We start from the raw sequence: 18,774 nt of genomic DNA on the forward strand, positions 1-18,774 counted from the left end.
GGGAGTGAGCACTCTGTCACTCCCACCCTCACCTTCTACAATGATGCCTGAATTTGGGGGTTTAGCTACAGAGACATGGTGTATAAGATTACGAGCACCTGAGGACATAGCCTCAGACTAAAAGGACTTATCTTTAGAGTGGGGATGAAGAGGAATTTCTTTAGTCAGAGGGTGGGTGAATCTGTGGAGTTCATTGCCTCAGGCGTCTGAGGAGGCCAAGTCGTTGGGTGTTTTTAAAGCAGAGCTTGACAGACATTTGATTAACAAAGGTTATGGGGAGTAGGCAGGAGAATGGGATCAAGAAGGAAAGATAGATCAGTCATGGTTCAATGATGGAGTAGACTCGATGGGCTGAAAGGCCCAATTCTGCTCCTGTCATTGGCATGTTATTCAAGGTGACATCTGTCTCCAGAACACCCTTGTCTGTAACACTGACAGCCTATCAAGGGTGAACAAGTCTAAAGGTCAATGCAGGTTTAACCTCTGAGCTTCATAACATGAAACAAAACAATCATTTTTTAATAAAAATTTTAGTTGAATTATGAATACATCAAAATACATGCCTTTTAATTGCCTTTATGAATAAATGAACTATCATTCCCAGAATCAACCTGAAAATGAGCACCTTACATTCATAAGTACCTTCAGCATTGAGCAAGATCCAAACAAAGTCGATGCCACAGACACACGTGGAACAGAGACAACTACTAAGTATTGTAATATATTCATACATATTCATGTATATGTTAATGAGTTGGTGTTCAATATAGCAGGAAATATTTGGGTAATAAATATCTCTCTCGTGATCCAGGCAACCTGCATGTAAGTTGTTATTCATTCTTCCGTCCGTAATATAACAAGGATAATTTAAATATTTATATGCATAGGATGCTGACAAAAAATGTCAATCCCTTTTTAGGCAATTTGTTGTATTGAGCAGACATGAACACAGTTGTTGGATATTTTGTCTTTAAAATTGACTTCTATTTGAACCATCGAGTCTACTGCAAACCTATCCTTCTGAAATTAAAGTGAGTGTACAAGTGTTAAAAACACTAACTGTTGCCCAGATAACTTGTGTGTCAGTAGATTAACTTCATCCAAATGGGTCATCAATGTATTTTAGGGTGTCAAAGGTTTATGGGGAGAAGGCAGGAGAATGGGGTTGAGAGAGAAAGATAGATCAGCCATAATTGAATGGCGGAGTAGACTTGATGGGCCGAATAGCCTAATTCTGCTCCTATAACATGTACTTTAGGAAAAGATGTCAATCACCTCTGTGCAGGTTGCTTGTGACATCGGACTGGAAGTCACTACAGATGCTGGTTTACACCAAAGATAGACACAGAATGCTGGAGTAACTCAGCGTGTCTGGCAGCACATCTGGAGAGAAGTCTGCTGACTGGTTAGCATGCAAGAAAAAGCTTTTCACTGTACCTCGGTACGCGTGACAATAAACTAAACTGAACTGAAGAAATGGTTGACGTTTCGGATCGAGACCCTTCTTCGGACGATTTGTCATCTCCCTTGGCCTGATCCTTCCACAAAGCTATCAAAGACAACAAAGATCCCCAAGCCAAACATACAGAGGCAGGGAATGAATATCCGTGAGGGAGGAGGATCTAGCAGTCTTACACAAGCGTGGCATGGACTGAAAGAAACACCTTCAAGGTGAGAAACAGACCCCATAGGGGAAGGACAGACACAAAAGGTACAGAGGTGGTGCGTGAGGGATGAGAGGGTTGTGTGAATGCCTGGGAGTAAACCTAGGATCCAGACAGCGACAAAACAAAACTGCAGTAGTTGGGTTCAGGAGATATGACGCAGATTTTTATTTTAATAAAGTATCATGTATATTGTTCTGTGATTGGTCAGTGCAATAACTCATGGTAGAGTTGCTGCCTCACAGCACCAAAGACACGGGTTTCGATGCTGACCCCCGGGTGTTGTCTGTGTGAAGTTTGCACATTCTCCCTGTGTTCCGTGTGGGGTTTCTCCGGATGCTCTGGTTTCTTCCCACATTCCAAAGCCATGTGGACTGGTAAGTAATTGGCCTCTGTAAATTGCCTCTAGAGTGTAGGGAGTGGATGTGAAAGTGAGATCACATACAATGAGTGTGAATGGGTGGTTGGTGTGGGCTCAGTGGGCCAAAGGGCCTGTTTCCATACAGCATCTTTACTGATCTGTCCCTGACCTGAACCAGCTTACCCAGTCAACATCCAAAATCCAGTTTACATTCTATTCTTCAAGTATTTCTGCTAAAAAAACTGCACAAATGCAAGAATCAAATCCCAAGAGGTAATGACATTTAAACTCGAAGCCAAAGAAAATATCAATATTTTCATTTTTTGTAAAGTGCATTAGATTTTACATTATACAAATACAAGATTCTGAAGACATCACATATGATAGTATTTGTTTTGTTAACTAAATAGTCAACTAGACAAAAGAGATGTTGATTGGAACTGGCAAGGATGACCCCTGCATTTAATTATTCAAGTGTATTGCATTATAAGTTTGCATTAAAGATTAATCAATAGTTGAATAAACAGGGTATCAATATCAGGATAGTGAGGAGGTTAGTGGGCTGGAGTGAGAAAGCAGCGTTGGGAGTGCAGTCTGTGTAAGGCTCAATGCAAGCGGCATACGCTATCACGTGGGCAATGTAGTTCTCTTCGTGTGTTTTGTGGAACAGATAAGCCATGGGACCTTTCGCATAGATTGCCACATCCTCCCCACCATGAGTCTCCGATGCCAACGGAACGGCAGCTTGTTGCATGTAATCCTTGTCCTCTGCAAGAAAGAGAATATTTCACTGTACCAGATAGAGTCCACATGCACTATACACAAAATGCCGGAGTAACTCAGCGGGTCAGGCAGCATCAATGACAGGTACCAATGACTAGTACATCCACCTATTTAATCCCATCTGATTTTTACATTGTGATTAGACATTAGTACTGATGTAAACAAAACACAAAGTACTGGAGGAACCCAGAAGGTCAGAGCATCTGTGGAAGGAATAGACAGGATATTTTGGGTCAGGACCCTTCTTCAGACTGATGGAATAAGGGAAAGAAAGCTGGTAAAGGGGTGGGACAAAGCCAGGCAAGTGATAGATGGCTAGAGGTGAGGGTGGTTGGATTGGCAGATAGGTGGACAAAGGCTAGAGATGAAGAAGAAGCAAAAGGGTGTCAGATAAGGAGAGAAGAGGAGGAGTGACATGTAAAGCCAGAGGGAGGAATATGGGTGAAGGGGGGACGAGGTGGGGGGGTAATTGGGTGCACACCAGGGTGAGGCATAGTAAAGAGAGGAGGAGGAAATGTTCTCCAGAGATGCTGCCTGCCCCGCTAAGTTACTCCAGCACTTGGTGTTTCTTTTTGTAAACCAGCATCTGCAGTTCATTGTGTCTCCATTTGTACAGATGAGATGGAAATATCAATATGCTGTCACATGTTCCAATGAAATCAGTCTCCTTGGCAAGATTGGGATAAGCCTGTCAGAAGAAGGGTCCCGACCTGAAGCATCGCCCTTCCATGTTCTCCAGAGATGCTGCCTGACCCACTGAGGTACTCCAGCACATTGTGCCTTCTTTTGCAAACCAGAATCTGCAGTTCTTCGTTTCTACATAAGGCTATCAAAGTTTGATTGAAATGCAGAAATATCCCCTGTAATCTAAAAAAAACCTTGGAGAATCATTTGCTAATGGAGCTGCCTGTTTCAGTTGGGACTGACTGTTTGCAGCCATTCAGTAAGTGTCACACGCTTGCTGTCTCCAACGTCATGGCACTCCAGCGGGCTGGGATCTGGTGGCAGATGGTGTCCAGCTGGGATGGGATTTCCAGTGGAACGCTGGGCATCACCACTCGGATACTGTCCATGGTAACCCCAGACACAGTATCCACCCATTTCAGTGCAAGCTCCTGGCTTGTGCTGAGAAGGTTACGTGATTTTTTTTCCAATCCTTTAACATGCTTTAGTCATTGTTTCCAAAACAAAGTTTTTCTTCATTTATTTAGTCACAGAGTAATACAGTGAGGAAACAGGCCCTTCAGCCCAACTTGCCCACACCGCCAACATATCCCAGCTACACTAGTCATAGAGTGATACAGTGTGGAAACAGTCCCTTAGGCCCAACTTGCCCACACCGCCCAACATGTCCCTGTACATTAGTCCTATCTGCCTGCCCTTCATCCATATCCCTGTCCTATCCATGTACCTGTCTAACTGTTTCTTAAATGTTGGGATAGTCCCAGCCTCAACTACCTCCTCTGGCAGCTTGTTCTTTGTGTGAAAAAGTTACACCTCAGATTCCTATTAAATCTTTTCCCCTTCACCTTGATCCTGTGTCCTCTGATCCTTGATTCCCCAACTCTGGGCAAGGGACTCTGTGCATCTACCCAAACTCTCATGATCTTATGCACCTCTATAAGATCACCCCTCATCCTCCTGCACTCCAAGGAATAGAGACTCAACCTCACCCTATAGCTTAGACCCTCTAGTGCTTGCAACGTCCTCGTAAATCTTCTTTGAACCCTTTCAAGCTTGACAATATCTTTCCAATAACATGGTGCCCAGAACTGAACACACTACTCTAAATGCGGTCTCACCAACGTCTTATACAACTGTAACATGACCTTCAATTTTTACTATTTGTAAAAGTCTATGAATGGCCCAGACATTTATTTACAAGCCATCAAAGATCTTACTGGTTTTGACAGATACAGAACTCTGGCCCAGAGCTAACTTGCCAGCTAACTAAGCTGCCAAAGCCATTCTACAGGGAAGACGCCACACTCAAACAGCTGCGTCCATTGAAGTCTGGTAATATCTAGCCCAGGTGGGCAGGGACAGGCAGGGACTATGGTTACTGACTGCACGGTGACCCAGAGCTATCCCAGTAAACACCAAGCTTCCTTACCAAAGGCAGTGGATATTATGTTTGGTCGAGTGCCGTTTGTAATTACATAACCAGGCCCATTTCCGTACAAGATGCTTGTATATGGTTTATTATCCGAAGCGTCGGCTGGTGCCAATCCTGCATATGAAAATGTTATTGTTAACGAGTCAAAAGCTACCTAATCAATAATCAGTATTCAGTCATTTATACTGGTCATCCACAAAAGGGAATATAATTTCTCTTCTGTATACAGACTGAGAATTTTACCTTAATTTCAATAAACTATATGTTGGTTCAACATCGTATTAAAAATATAATAATTACTGCACAATTAACACATTTGAACATTTAAGCTCAGCTTGATTCATATTTAATTTATATTTTGTTTAACTATCCAATAAAAGCATCACTTTGCCGAATGAAAAGCTAAGACCTAAATCTTCCTCAGCGTCTCAATTGGTGCTGAAATCCAACATCAATATGTTTCAGAAGGTACACAAAATTGCTGGGGAAACTCAGCGGGTGCAGCAGCATCTATGGAGCGAAGGAAATAGGCGACGTTTCGGGCCGAAACCCTTCTTCAGACCTTCTTCAATATGTTTCACACAGGTTTTTAAACAATGCTCTAATGACAAGGTTACTGACATTATTTGAAGGAAATATTCAATCCGGGACCTTTTAAACTAATTTGTTTCTTAACTTTCGTAGACCAATTTTATTTTGTTCAGTTTTCTCCACGCCGGCATGTCTCTGAAGATAGCGGTGTTAACAATTGTAACCTATGAGCAATATCTAAACACACGTTGAAACAACTCGAGGAATACTGGTATAAAAATCACATGCAATCTAAATCATTGTACACTTTGTGTATCAATTGGAAACTATTGTAAGATACATTATGATTAAATATCCAACATAAAATCTAAGCTTCTAAATCGTGGTCTAGTTTGATTCTAACAACTTCAGATCGTGTCATAAGAAGTTACATCAATAAGAATAAATAAACCTGAATTGTCAGTCACCTTTCAAGGGGATCTAACCAACAAAAATGCAATCATTAACTTTTTATTTAAGTCATTTATTTTTCAGCAAAGGAAACTTTTTTTTTGTATAGTTTATTGTCAAGTGTACCGAAGTACGGTGAAAAGCTTTTGTTGCATGCTAACCAGTCAGTGGAAACACAATACACGATTACAATTGAGCCATTCACAGTATACAGATACATGATAGGGGAATAACGTTTAGTGCAAGGATAAACCAGTAAACTCTGATCAAAGATAGTCGGAGGGTCACCAATGAGGTAGATAGTAGGCCGATGCAGCGTGAGGTATAAATGAAGTCAATGGAAGGGAGGTTGGTTTGTGTGATGGTCTGACCTGCGTACATAATACGCTGCAATTTCTTGCGGTCTTGGATGGAACTCTTCCAAAACCAAGCTGTGATGCATCCTGATAAAATGCTTTCTATGGCGCATCTGTAGCATAATGTTACTCACCAAATATTGAATTGCCACGATAGCTTTTCCCCCCAAAGCTAAAGACATGTGAATGATCTGCAGTGACAATGGTGAGGGTATCCTGATCACTGGTCAGTTTACTGGCTCTTTCAATAGCTTCATCAAATTTCACTGCTTCGTGTAGAGCATACGTTGCTTTTCCCTCGTGATGGCCATGGTCAATTCTTCCACTTAAACAGAAACACAATCATTAGTTTAATACTTGCACATTCAAACATAGATACTGTACATAAAAACCACACCTGCTCAGAGGACTCTTTGGCTAATCTTCACAAATGTGATGCAGCATTGGATTTGCAGCAGAGAAGTAGTGCATTCAGTCCAATAGAACAGTGCAGTATGAACGAATACGTTTATTTGCCAAGTATTCACATACAAGGAATTTGCCTTGGTGATCCGCCCGCAAGTGACAACATGACATACAGTGACAGTTAGGAATGACACATAAAACATTAAACATTAATAATAAAACATCATCGATTAAACATGTGAATGAAATAAAATACCAGAGCAAAAGGAGGCTACAGATTTTTGGTTATTGAGTAGAGCTACTACTCGTGGAAAAAAGCTGTTTTTATGCCTAGCCGTGGCAGCTTTGACAGTCCGGAGTCGCCTTCCAGAGGGAAGTGATTCAAAGAGTTTATGGCCAGGGTGAGAGGGGTCAGAGATGATCTTACCCGCTCGCTTCCTGGCCCTTGCAGTGTACAGTTTGTCAATGGGGGAAGGTTGCAGCCAATAACCTTCTCAGCTGATCGGACGATTCGCTGCAACCTCCGGGTGTCGTGCTTGGTGGCTGAGCCAAACCAGACCATGATGGAGAAGGTGAGGACAGACTCTACGATGGCCGTATAGAGTTGGACCATCATTGCCTGTGGCAGATTGTGTACAATACAGCACAGGAACGGGCTGAAGGATTGTGTTTGTACAAACACCCACAATGTTTGTGCTGAGTTTGATGCCCTCATCAGCCTGTACATGAACCATATCCCTCTATTGGTGGAGAAACTCAGCGGGTGAGACAGCATCTACAGAGCGAAGGAAATAGGCAACGTTTCGGCCCGAAACCCTTCTTCAACATTTCGGCCCAAAACGTTGCCTATTTCCTTCGCTCCATAGATGCTGCCTCACCCGCTGAGTTTCTCCACAAAATACTGCAAACATTGTTGTTTTTTTATTTGTGTCCTCATCAAGAAGTGATATTCTCTTTGCAACATTTGAATACAGACTTACAATAGTTTAAGAAGAAACTGCAGATGCTGGAAAATCGAAGGTAGACAAAAATGCTGGAGAAACTCAGCAGGTGAGGCAGCATCTATGGAGCGAAGGAAATAGGCAACGTTTTGGGCCGAAACGTTGCCTATTTCCTTCGATCCATAGATGCTGCCTCACCCACTGAGTTTCTCCAGCATTTTTGTCTACTCACAATAGTTTAGTTTAGTTTAGAGATACAGCATGGAAACAGGCCCTTCGGCCCACCGAGTCTGCACCAACCAGCGATCCCCACACATTAACACACTCCTACACACACTAGGAACAATTTACATTTACACCAAGCCAATTAACCTACAAACCCGTACGTATTTGGAGTGTGGGAGGAAACCGGAGCACCCGGAGAAAATCCCACGCAGGTCACGGGGAGAACGTACAAACTCCGTACAGACAGCACCCGTAGTTAGGATGGAACCCCGCTCTCTGGCGATGAGGCAGAAACTCTACTGCCGCGCCACCGTGCCGCCCTCAATAGTGATAGGATAGTGTTCTAAATTCCTATGAAAACTGCTTGGAAATGGAAGAGTAGAATTGTGTTGTGTCTCGTATCACTCTTGCTCCTATCCGTTATCCGAAATGTAAAGAATAGTATTCATCCTTCAAAAATTAGTTTTGTGATGTGTAAGAAAGTGACACGAGAATACAGATTCAAGCCTGTAAACCACGGAGATTTTATCAAATAAAACAAAGCTTTGAAATACTTATCTTCAACAAAAAGGAAAAATCCTTTAGGATTCCTACTGAGAATTTTAATGGCTTTTTCAGTCATTTCCATAATAGATGGATCCATTGTCTTATTCCGATTTAAATCAAATTTCATATCTTTGGGTTCAAACAAACCTAAATGCAAAATGTTACATCAGTTACACATTTTTTAATCATCTTGAATATTTAGTACAATTGAGCCCATTTAGTTTAGTTTAGTTTGGAGATATAGTGTGGAAACAGGCCCTTCAGCCCATCGAGTCTGCGCCAACCGAGGATCACCTGTACGCTAGTTCTGTCCTACACACCAGGGACAATTTGCAGAAGCCAATTAATCTGCAACCTTGCACATCTTCGTAATGTGGGAGGAAACCGGAGCACCCTGAGAAAGCCCATGTGGTTTACAGAGAGGACGTACAAACTCCATACAGACAGCACCCGTAGTCAGGATTGAACCCGTGTCTCTGGTGCTGTCAGGCAGCAACTCTACCGCTGCGTCACTGTGCCACCCCGAACTTAAACCCTGACTTCACAGAATCGGCACTTTTTGTAACAGTAGTGACTTGTTTTCCACACTCACCTTGTCAAACCTGACATTGAAATTGATACCTCAATGTGGGCTAAAACAATTCTCAAAGTAATGTTTTCATCTTCGCACATTCCAAAAAGATGAAGATTTAGCTCCAGATGACAGCATCCAGAGTCCCCTGTACTTCTAGTTCACCATGTCAAGCCAGCACCAAGATCATACCGTCTTTCGGACAGGACGCTGAACAAAGCTCTATCTATTTCATTGAGTGGATGTTTTTATAAGATGAGCAGCAACCTTGGGAAATCCTCAGGAGTGTTTAATTGTCATATGTATCAGAAACGCAACAATGGAACTCTTACTTGCTACAAATGCAATATAACACAGATAAATTATATTAAAAATACAATCAATTAGCAACTGTGATACTAGGTAAGCATTATAGTTCTAAATCTGGTTTCCATCCTATCACCGGGTGGCGCTGTTAGCGATGGCAGCGTCGCCAACGGTCTGTCTGTCTTTTCGTCTTATTTGTTATTTTTAGTGTGTTTTAAAAAGTTTGAGTTAATATTCTCTGGTTTGTTTAATGTGTGTGGGGGAGGGTGTCGGGGGAAACATTTTTCAATCCCTTACCTTGCCGGAGATGCGATTGTTTTCCGGATCGTATCTCCGGTTGCTCTGCGGCCTAACATCATGGAGTTGGCGGCCTTGCTCGGGACTGACTTTGAGCTCCACCGCGGGGCCGTGGACTTACCATCGGAGCCTGCGATCCCTTGCCTGGGATCAATACTCCAACCGTGGCCTGCAGATTTCAACCTCGAGGAGCTTGCAGTCTCGGTGATGTCAGAAAGCTCCAAGTTGCAGGAGGTTTGACCCGGGAACCCCGACCAGGGGACCGATCATCCGGCGTGGGGAAACTGAGATCCCCCCCGATGCGGGAGCTTGATCGCCCCGATGCGGAAGGCCCAATCGCCGATTTTGGGTGCCAAGATCGTCCCGTCAACGGAAGGCTCGAGGCCCCCGGGAGAACAAAGAAGGGAACTTTTTTTTGCCTTCCATCACAGTGAGGAATGTGGAGGAGTCGCTGTGGTGGATGTTTATGTTTAAATGTATTTTGTGTGTTTTGTTGCTTTTTATTGGTATGACTGTATGGCAAATCAAATTCCTCGTATGTTGCAAAACATACTTGGCTAATAAAGTATGATTATGACTACACGGGAGTTTGCTGTCACAGTTTGGTTGCCAGCATCCCTAAAGATTCATAAAGTTTGTTGGTAAGAACCTTGAAGTGTTGGAAAAGGGATGTGAAAGACATGAAATAATTGCAATTTTTTTTTTCTTCCTTTGATATGACTTCATCATAACTGTCACGGTTCTCTAAATATATTTTAATTACTTCCAAGTTAAGATCAAGAAGGAACATATTATTGAAACATATAAGATTATTAAGGGTTTGGACACGCTAGAGGCAGGAATCATGTTCTTGATGTTGGGGGAATCCAGAACCAGGGGCCACAGTTTAAGAACAAAGGGTAAGCCATTTAGAGCAGAGATGAGGAAACACTTTTTCACCCAGAGAGTTGTGAAACTGTGGAATTCTCTTCCTCAGAGGGCGGTGCGGTGGAGGCTGGTTCTCTGGATACTTTCAAGAAAGAGCTAGATAGGGCTCTTAAAGATAGCGGAGTCAGGGGATATGGGGAGAAGGCAGGAACGGGGTACTGATTGTGGATGGTCAGCTATAATCACATTGAATGGCGGTGCTGGCTCGAAGGGCCTAATGTCCTACTCCTGCACCTATTGTCTATTGAATCAACTCCACAATGAGAATCCAAGTAGCTCTCCGATAGCCTTTAAATTGAAGTTTAGTTTAGAGATACAGCACGGAAACAGTTCCTTCGGCCCACTGAGTCCATGCCGACCAGCGATCCCCGCACACTTGGTTCTTGTTCTTGGTTTCTTGGTCCTCCAAAATATTCCAAATGGAATTTAAACTGGAGGTGGTTAAACTGGCACCATCCTAAACACACTCGGGACAATTTACATTTATACCAAGCCAATTAAGCTACAAACCTGTACGTCTTTGGAGTGTGGGAGGAAACCGGAGCACCCAGAGAAAACCCACCAGGTCACGGGAAGAACGTACAGACAGCGTACAGACAGCACCCGTAGTCAGGATCGAACCCGGGTCTCTGGCGCTGTAAGGCAGCAACTCTACTGCTGCGCCACCGTGCCGCTTGTAAAGGCGGAGGGATATTTTTCGGGACTCACCCATCAAATATCTGGTTTTCCGCTCATCAACAGCATCAAAGTCACTTTTGTTCCAAACATACTTTGCATTCTGGAAGACAGCAGCATGCAGTGTTTTAGAATTAGCATGTGATCATTGTTTTAAGCAAGAAAAGTAATGAAAAATATCACAATATCACAAAAATATCACAATATCACAAAGTACCTTTCTGACACTGAGCCACTCTTTAATCAAATTGCGCTCATCATTCCGTTCACCATTCTGATATTTATCGTCTGGATATTCAGGGTCAGGGGTCCCTTTAGGAGTCATGTAGATCCTTCCTCCTCCAAGTATGACCTGGAAAAATAAATCCAGGAAACTAAATTGTATCCATTATAATTCCTCAGTAAATGTTTCTTCCTGTTATTCTGCAAGTTACAGGTTTTTCCCACAATTACAGGTTTAATATAGCTGTGATAGTTTAGTTTAGTTTATTGTCACATGTACAGTGAAAAGCTTTTGTTGCGTGCTAACCTGTCAGCGAAAAGACAAGACATGATTACAATCGAGCCATTCACAGTGTACAGATACATGATAGGGGCCTAACGTTTAGTGCAAGGTAAAAAATGTTGCCGGCGGAGTGTGGGATGATTGTAGCGTGTGATTGCACACTAATAGTCGCCTGGGTTGGGCGCTGTCCTGGATACCTCCAAGTAACTTGTGTCTTTGGGTCATCTGTTCACCTCTCGGTAAGAAGGCCACAGGTGGAAGTCTCTGAAATGATAATTTGTGTGAGTGCTTGGTCAGAGTGAAACTGAGGCCACATTTGCCTCGATTGTGAAACATATGTACAAAATATCCAGTGGTCATTATGCTACAAGAAGGATGTGAATAAAGTCAACAAGATGCTGGGAATGGAAGGCTTGAGTTATAAGGAGAGACTGGATAGGTTGAGTCCTAATACCCTGGAGCAGAGAAGGCTGAGAGGTTTATTAAATCATGAGGGGCATAGACTGCATCGATAGTCATATTTCGAGGAATCTAAAATGTGAGGACATGGGTTTTAGGTGAGAGGCACTCTTTCACACTGAAGATAACAGATACTCAGACAGCTGGGGTTGAAGGTCACTGTCACTGGGCCAATTGTCTGGATCCTCATCCCCCATATTCCACCATTTATCTGCACACCCAGGATAACATACAGTGGAGAAATAGCCTGCCAAACACCAAGTCTTTGGGATGTAGGAGGGACGCAGAGAATCAAGAGGAAACAAGGGGAGCCCAACACCGACAGAACCAATGGTCAAGATTCAACCCGGGCAGCTGGCACTGCAAGGCTGCTGCTCAATCAGTCATGTCAGAAGCATTTGAACACGTACGTGGATAGGAAAGGCTGAGAGGGATATAACCCTGGCACATGCAAATGGGATGAGCATAGATGGGGCATCTTAGGTTTAGGTTTATCATTGTCTCAGTACTGAGCTATAGTGAAAACCTTTGTTTTACATGCTATTGAAACAGATCAAATATACCACACATTCAGCAGTGCTGAACTTACCTCAATCTACCTCATTGGTGACCCTCGGACTATCTTTGATTGGTCTTTGCTGGCATTACCTTGTACTAAACGTTATTCCCTTATCATGTATCTGTACACTGTACACTGAAGGTAGTTGAAGCCAGTTCATTGGCTATATTTAAGAGGGAGTTAGATGTGGCTCTTGTGGCTAAAGGGATCAGGGGGTATGGAGAGAAGGCAGGTACAGGATACTGAGTTGGATGATCAGCCATGATCATATTGAATGGCGGTGCAGGCTCGAAGGGCCGAATGGGCTACTCCTGCACCTATTTTCTATGTTTCTATGTAAATGGCTCAATTGTAATCATGTATTGTCTTTCCGCTGTGACTGGATAGCACGCAACAATTGTTATATGGTTATATGGTTATAAAAGCTTTTCACTGTACCCCGGTACACATGACAATAAACTAGACTGAAAAATAAATACTGTCAAGTCAAGCTCAAGTGCAAGTTCAGTGGATAGAGCGAAGGAGAAGATACAAAGTGCAGAATATAGTTCTCATCATTGATCCCCAGGAGGCTGTCTGTGCTGCATCACTCTGTGACCATGAGAATGATTAATGGCAGAAGAATAGAAAATGTTAAAAAGGTGCAACAGACCAAGCAGCAACTATGGAGAGAGAGAAACAGTTAACATTTCCGATTAGTAATGTTTTCTCTACAGATGCTGCCTGGCCTGTTGAATATTTCCTGCAGCCTCTGTTGCCATTTTGATCTCCGGCAGATGCAACATTTTCTGATGTTAAACTGGAAAGGATGAAGCTGCAGGAGGTTGTGATGGGCAGCAGTGGACAGAGGCAAGTCTGTAGTCTGACGGTTCACCCGTGGTTTTACAGGCTGCAGTGTTGCCGTTTCTCTGGGTCTGGGCGCTGTACACCATTAACATGGCTGTAGGCGACAGAGTGTGGCTGGCTCTCCTGTTGTTCCATTGGACAAGGTTGTGCCTCTTCTCGGTTGGGCGGCCACAGTGGCGCAGCGGTAGTTTTACCGCCTTACAGCGAATGCAGCGCCGGAGACCCGGGTTCCATCCCGACTACGGATGCTGTCTATACGGAGTTTGTACGTTCTCCCCGTGACTTTTCTTCTGTTTCTTCCCACATTCCAAGGACGTGCAGGTTTGTAGGTTAATTGGCTTGATAAAAATGTTAAAATAGTTTGACTAACCGTTGAAAGCAAAGTAAACTTACGTCAATGTCAGTGTTGGTGATGAGCTGCACCGCGATGTCCTTGCAGTGACCAACGGCATCAGGTGGGAGATCGGCATCGCTGTACCAGCCTCTGTTCGCAACATGAGCGTAGGTTGCCGCCGGCGAGGCGTGCTGTACCCGCGTGGTGGTCACCACCCCCACTGACTTCCCTGGGAAACAACATGCCAAGACTTGTCATCATGAATGAGCGGCAGTGGAGAGAGAACCGTGATGGTTCTTCCCACAAACCGGATCAAGGGACCACAAGTTGAGGAGAGCCACTGATACGATAGGCCCCATTGGGAAATAATAATCAACCGGGAGATCTTGTTGGGCCGACGCCCGACTGTTTCCCAGAATCACCCTCCCCCCCTCACCACGACCTTCCAGCAAACCTCTCCCAGCCAGGTGTGGAGCGCCTTTGCTTGAACATTGCCCCCGAGTCCATCTGTTAGGTTCCGTATAGGGGGTGGAGCTGGTTAGTGGGTGGGGTAGTTAGAGATGGGGGTGGGTCGTATTGAGGGGGCGAATGGGGGGGGGGATTAAGTGGAGGATGAGTGGTGGATGGGAGAGTAATTTCTGGGTAGATTTTAACAGACATTTAGACATACTTTAAAGCTATTAAATTTGAGGAAATATTTAAAAAATATTACATATTATAGACACTATAAACCATAAATAATGTGATGTTAATGGAGGGCATTTGGAGGGAGTATTGTGTGCTTGAACGTGTTCCTGTTGTGTTCTCTCCTGGGGCAATGACTGCAGCACTCACACTGCCCAGGTGGAAATGTCAACATCAACTTTATGTTTCAGGTATGTTGGTATAATTTCTCCTCTAACGTTTTGTTTTCTGTAGCAACATAAAGAGCACACACCTGCGTCCTTTGCCCGTTTCAGCACCGACATGACTTCATTGCCGTCGGTGGAGTTGCAGTCATACCGTTTGGTCGCTGCACTGACTCCAATGGTTCCGTAGTTTGCTTTGACTCCACACAGGTAAGCGGTGGCTGTTCCAGCACTGTCGGGGACCTGGTGATCCACATTGTACGTCTGCAACGCAACGCACACGTTTAGAGCATTGGAGATCGCTACTCGGCGGCAGGCATTGATGAGGATTTGCACTTGCACACGGAAGCTTTATTACACAGGCTGGGAGGTGGTGTGTGTTCCTCATGCTGGGGCTTTGCTGATGCCCCACTGTGTACTGCTGATAGAGGGTTTGCTCACGGCATGGGAACAACACAACCTCTTTCGCACGTCAGTGAGGGCTGGGATCTGTTGCAGATTGCATTAGAAAATTATTGGCATTAAATAATCCGTCACAACCACTGCTCTGAAATTAGCCAGACTGTCAGCTGAAAACTGGAAGAACACATTAATAAAAACACCTATGAAACCAAGCGGCGACCGTCAACCCATTTCCTGTTTCCACATGCCTAGTTTAGAGATACAGCAGGGAAACAGGCCCTTCAGCCCACCGGGTCCATGCCGACCATTGTTCACAATAGTTCTATGTTATCCCACCTTCTCATCCACTCCCTACACACATGGGGCAATTTACAGAGGGCCAATTAATCTACAAACCCGCACGTCTTTGGGGTGTGGGAGGAAACCGGGGCACCCGGAGGAAACCCATGTGGTCACGGGAAAAATGTGGAAACTCCACACAGACAGCACCTAAGGTCAGGATCGAACCTGTGTCTCTGACACTGTGAGCAGCTGCTCGACCCGCTGCTGCATCACTGTGTCGCACTGATGTACCTCACCGTGTGGTGCATTGCTTATTTCTGAAACTTAGACCAATCAATCATTGTTACCAGCATTCCAAAGCAAGTTCCACAAACAGATTTGTTGAACCTATTGTAAAACTATTTATTATGTAAAGTTGAGATGCATATGTTTAGCGCAGACATTAATTGTCTCATGAAACACAGATTCGGCAGCAGGTGCAGTTCAGACCGTGACTGATCCAACCTTGCTCCCCGTGCCACATTCCTGCCCATTTCTCACCGACCATGACCCCCCTCTCCACCCCACCCTCTGAGCACAGAGTTGAATATAATCAATAATTCAGCCCCTGTGGCTCTCTGTGGTACAGATCTGCATAAAGAGTGGTCTGAAGAAGAGTCCCGACCTGAAACGTCACCTATCCATGTTCTCCACAGATGCTGCCTGACCCCCTGAGTTACTCCAGCACTCTGTGAAACGTCACCTATCCATGTTCTCCACAGATGCTGCCTGACCCGCTGAGTTACTCCAGCACTCTGTGAAACGTCACCTATCCATGTTCTCCACAGATGCTGCCTGACCCGCTGAGTTACTCCAGCACTCTGTGAAACGTCACCTATCCATGTTCTTCACAGATGCTGCCTGACCTGCTGAGTTACTCCAGCACTTTGTGTCTTTTTTCTTCATTGCATAAACATTTCCCCTTACATCTATCTTAAACAGATGGCCACCTAATAAAATCTAACATTTCATAAGTAGGAACATTTATTCTTAACCTTGGAAAGACCGAGATGTGGGAAGGATTCCATGGTTAGGACAGTTTCTTCTCCAGGATGTCCTTGTAGCTGGCCTTTGAGTATCCGAGCAGCAGTCACTGTGGGGATTCCCATTCCTAACAGAAAGATATGGCTAAATGTTAATTGATTGATTAACACAAAAAAAAGCTGATGGCAGCACTTCATAAGAACTTTTGACCAAGACAAATCATCACTGATAGTCACTAGATTTCATGTGAATTGATTTAATGTACTCTATCAGACTATGTCACAAACTACAGTGCAAAGGTGTTTATTACAACACCCACAAGAAATTGCCTTTATCTTCAATTAATTTATAGATTATAGACCAAATGGTTTCTATGAATGTGATTAACATCCAGGGCGTCACTGTGGCACAGCGGTAGAGTTGCTGCCTTACAGCGCCGGAGACCAGGGTTTGATCCCGACTACGGGTGCTGTCTGTACAGAGTTTGTACGTTCTCTCCGTGACCGCATGGGTTTTCTTCGAGATCTTCAGCTTCCTTGCACACTCCAAAGACGTGCAGGTTTGTCGGTTATTGGGTTGGTGTAAATGTTAAAATTGTCCCCAGTGTAGGATGTTGTTAGTGTGCGGGGATCGCAGGTCGGTGCGACTCGATGGGCCTGTTTCCGCACTATCTCTACACTAAACCAAACAACTCATTTCAGTCACATCTAACTGATTCAAGTTTGGCAGCAGTGCACAGTGGAACATCTTCATTCTACAGGATAAAGACAGACTAGTTACCTGGAACTTTCCACAATAAAACAGCTCTAAGTTTCATCATTAATGTATTGAAATGCTGCAACCCTTCTGTGAAATGCTTTTGCAGAGCCTCGGTCGTATTGAGCAGCTGGTCCAGATGAAGCATGGATAAAATGAGGAGATTTATCTGAGCAGCAGCAAGCTATGATAGATAGATAGATTCTTGATCATTACGGGTGTCAGAGGTTAGGGGGAGAAGGCAGGAGAATGGGGTTAGAAGGGAGAGATAGATCAGCCATGATTGAATGGCATAGTAGACTTGATGGGCCGAATGGCCTATTTCTACTCCTCTCACATGACCTTATGACCTTTGCAGTCACCATTCCCAAATAATTAATGTAGCTCAGTTGATGGGGAATGCAAATGACCTGATACTGACCCCCCACCTTGCTTCTCCACTCTGCTCCTGTAGTTACAATATGATAAAATAAAACTTTATTCATCCCCGTATGTCTGGCAACAGTCACAACACACAATATCCCTCCGGGGATGAATAAAGTTTTATCGAATCGTAAATGTCAAAGTGGTTCCACCCTAACATGACTCTAGTTAATAGAAATGTAAAATTGTGGTAAAATCGTTGATGTGCAGGATATCAACTGATCGACAGTCTTTGTGGTAGTCCAGTATTGGACAATAGACAATAGGTGCAGGAGTAGGCCATTCGGTCCTTCGAGCCAGCACCGCCATTCATAGAAACATAGAAAATAGGTGCAGGAGTAGGCCATTCGGCCCTTCGAGCCTGCACTGCCATTCAATATGATCATGGCTGATCATCCAACTCAGTATCCTGTACCTGCCTTCTCTCCATACCCCCTGATCCCTTTAGCCACATCTAACTCCCTCTTAAATATAGCCAATGAACTGGCCTCAACTACCTTCTGTGGCAGAGAATTCCAGAGATTCACCACTCTGTGTGTGAAAAATTCAATGTGATCATGGCTGATCATCCACAATCAGTACCCCGTTCCTGCCTTCTCCCCATATCCCTTGACTCCGCTATCTTTAAGAGCCCTATCTAACTCTCTCTTGAAAGTATCCAGAGAACCGGCATCCATCGCCCTCTGAAGCAGAGAATTCCACACTCACAACTCTCTGTGTGATAAATCATTTCCTGATTTATTCCTAATCAAACGTTATCCCCTAAAAGTTAGCATGCAACAAAAGCTTTTCACTGTACCTCGGTACACGTGACAATAAACTAGACTGAACTGAACAACCCACCATTGCAACCCAGCTTCAATTTCTTTGAATAGAAGCCACAAGATGAAGATAATTTTGGTTGGTGTTCTCGAGCTCAAACACCCAACACGGAAAAAAAGAAAGTACGGGGGGGGAAAAGATGAAATACGAAGGTAAGTTAACCAATAACATAAAAGAGGATAGCAAGAGTTTCTTCAGCTATATAAAGAGGCAAGAGGGGGGATGTTGGACTGCTGGACAATGATGCAGGAGAAGTGATAATGGGGAATAAAGAAATGACAAAGGAGTTGAATAACTTTTTTGCATCAGTCTTCACAGTGGAAGACACCAACAACGTGCCTGAAATTCACGAGAGTCAGGG

The 18,774-nt window shown here is 44.0% G+C and overlaps 1 protein-coding gene across 1 annotated transcript in view; it reads right to left on the reverse strand.

Annotated features, from left to right (window-relative positions):
* Positions 1-2,476: 2,476 nt before the first annotated feature.
* LOC116980135 (intestinal-type alkaline phosphatase 1-like) overlaps positions 2,477-18,774 on the reverse strand; it is a 31,561-nt gene continuing 15,263 nt past the window's right edge. Inside the window, exons 3-11 of the mRNA XM_033032246.1 lie at positions 16,424-16,539; positions 14,795-14,969; positions 13,917-14,086; positions 11,372-11,506; positions 11,188-11,257; positions 8,387-8,525; positions 6,396-6,586; positions 4,922-5,038; positions 2,477-2,793 (exon numbers count right to left, since the gene is read on the reverse strand). Coding sequence (XP_032888137.1) covers positions 2,534-2,793; positions 4,922-5,038; positions 6,396-6,586; positions 8,387-8,525; positions 11,188-11,257; positions 11,372-11,506; positions 13,917-14,086; positions 14,795-14,969; positions 16,424-16,539 — 1,373 coding nt within the window. The 3' untranslated portion in view covers positions 2,477-2,533. The remainder of the gene's footprint in view (positions 2,794-4,921; positions 5,039-6,395; positions 6,587-8,386; positions 8,526-11,187; positions 11,258-11,371; positions 11,507-13,916; positions 14,087-14,794; positions 14,970-16,423; positions 16,540-18,774) is intronic.

The sequence above is a fragment of the Amblyraja radiata genome, chromosome 13 (assembly GCF_010909765.2).
Source record: "Amblyraja radiata isolate CabotCenter1 chromosome 13, sAmbRad1.1.pri, whole genome shotgun sequence".
Taxonomy (NCBI): Eukaryota; Metazoa; Chordata; class Chondrichthyes; order Rajiformes; family Rajidae; genus Amblyraja; species Amblyraja radiata.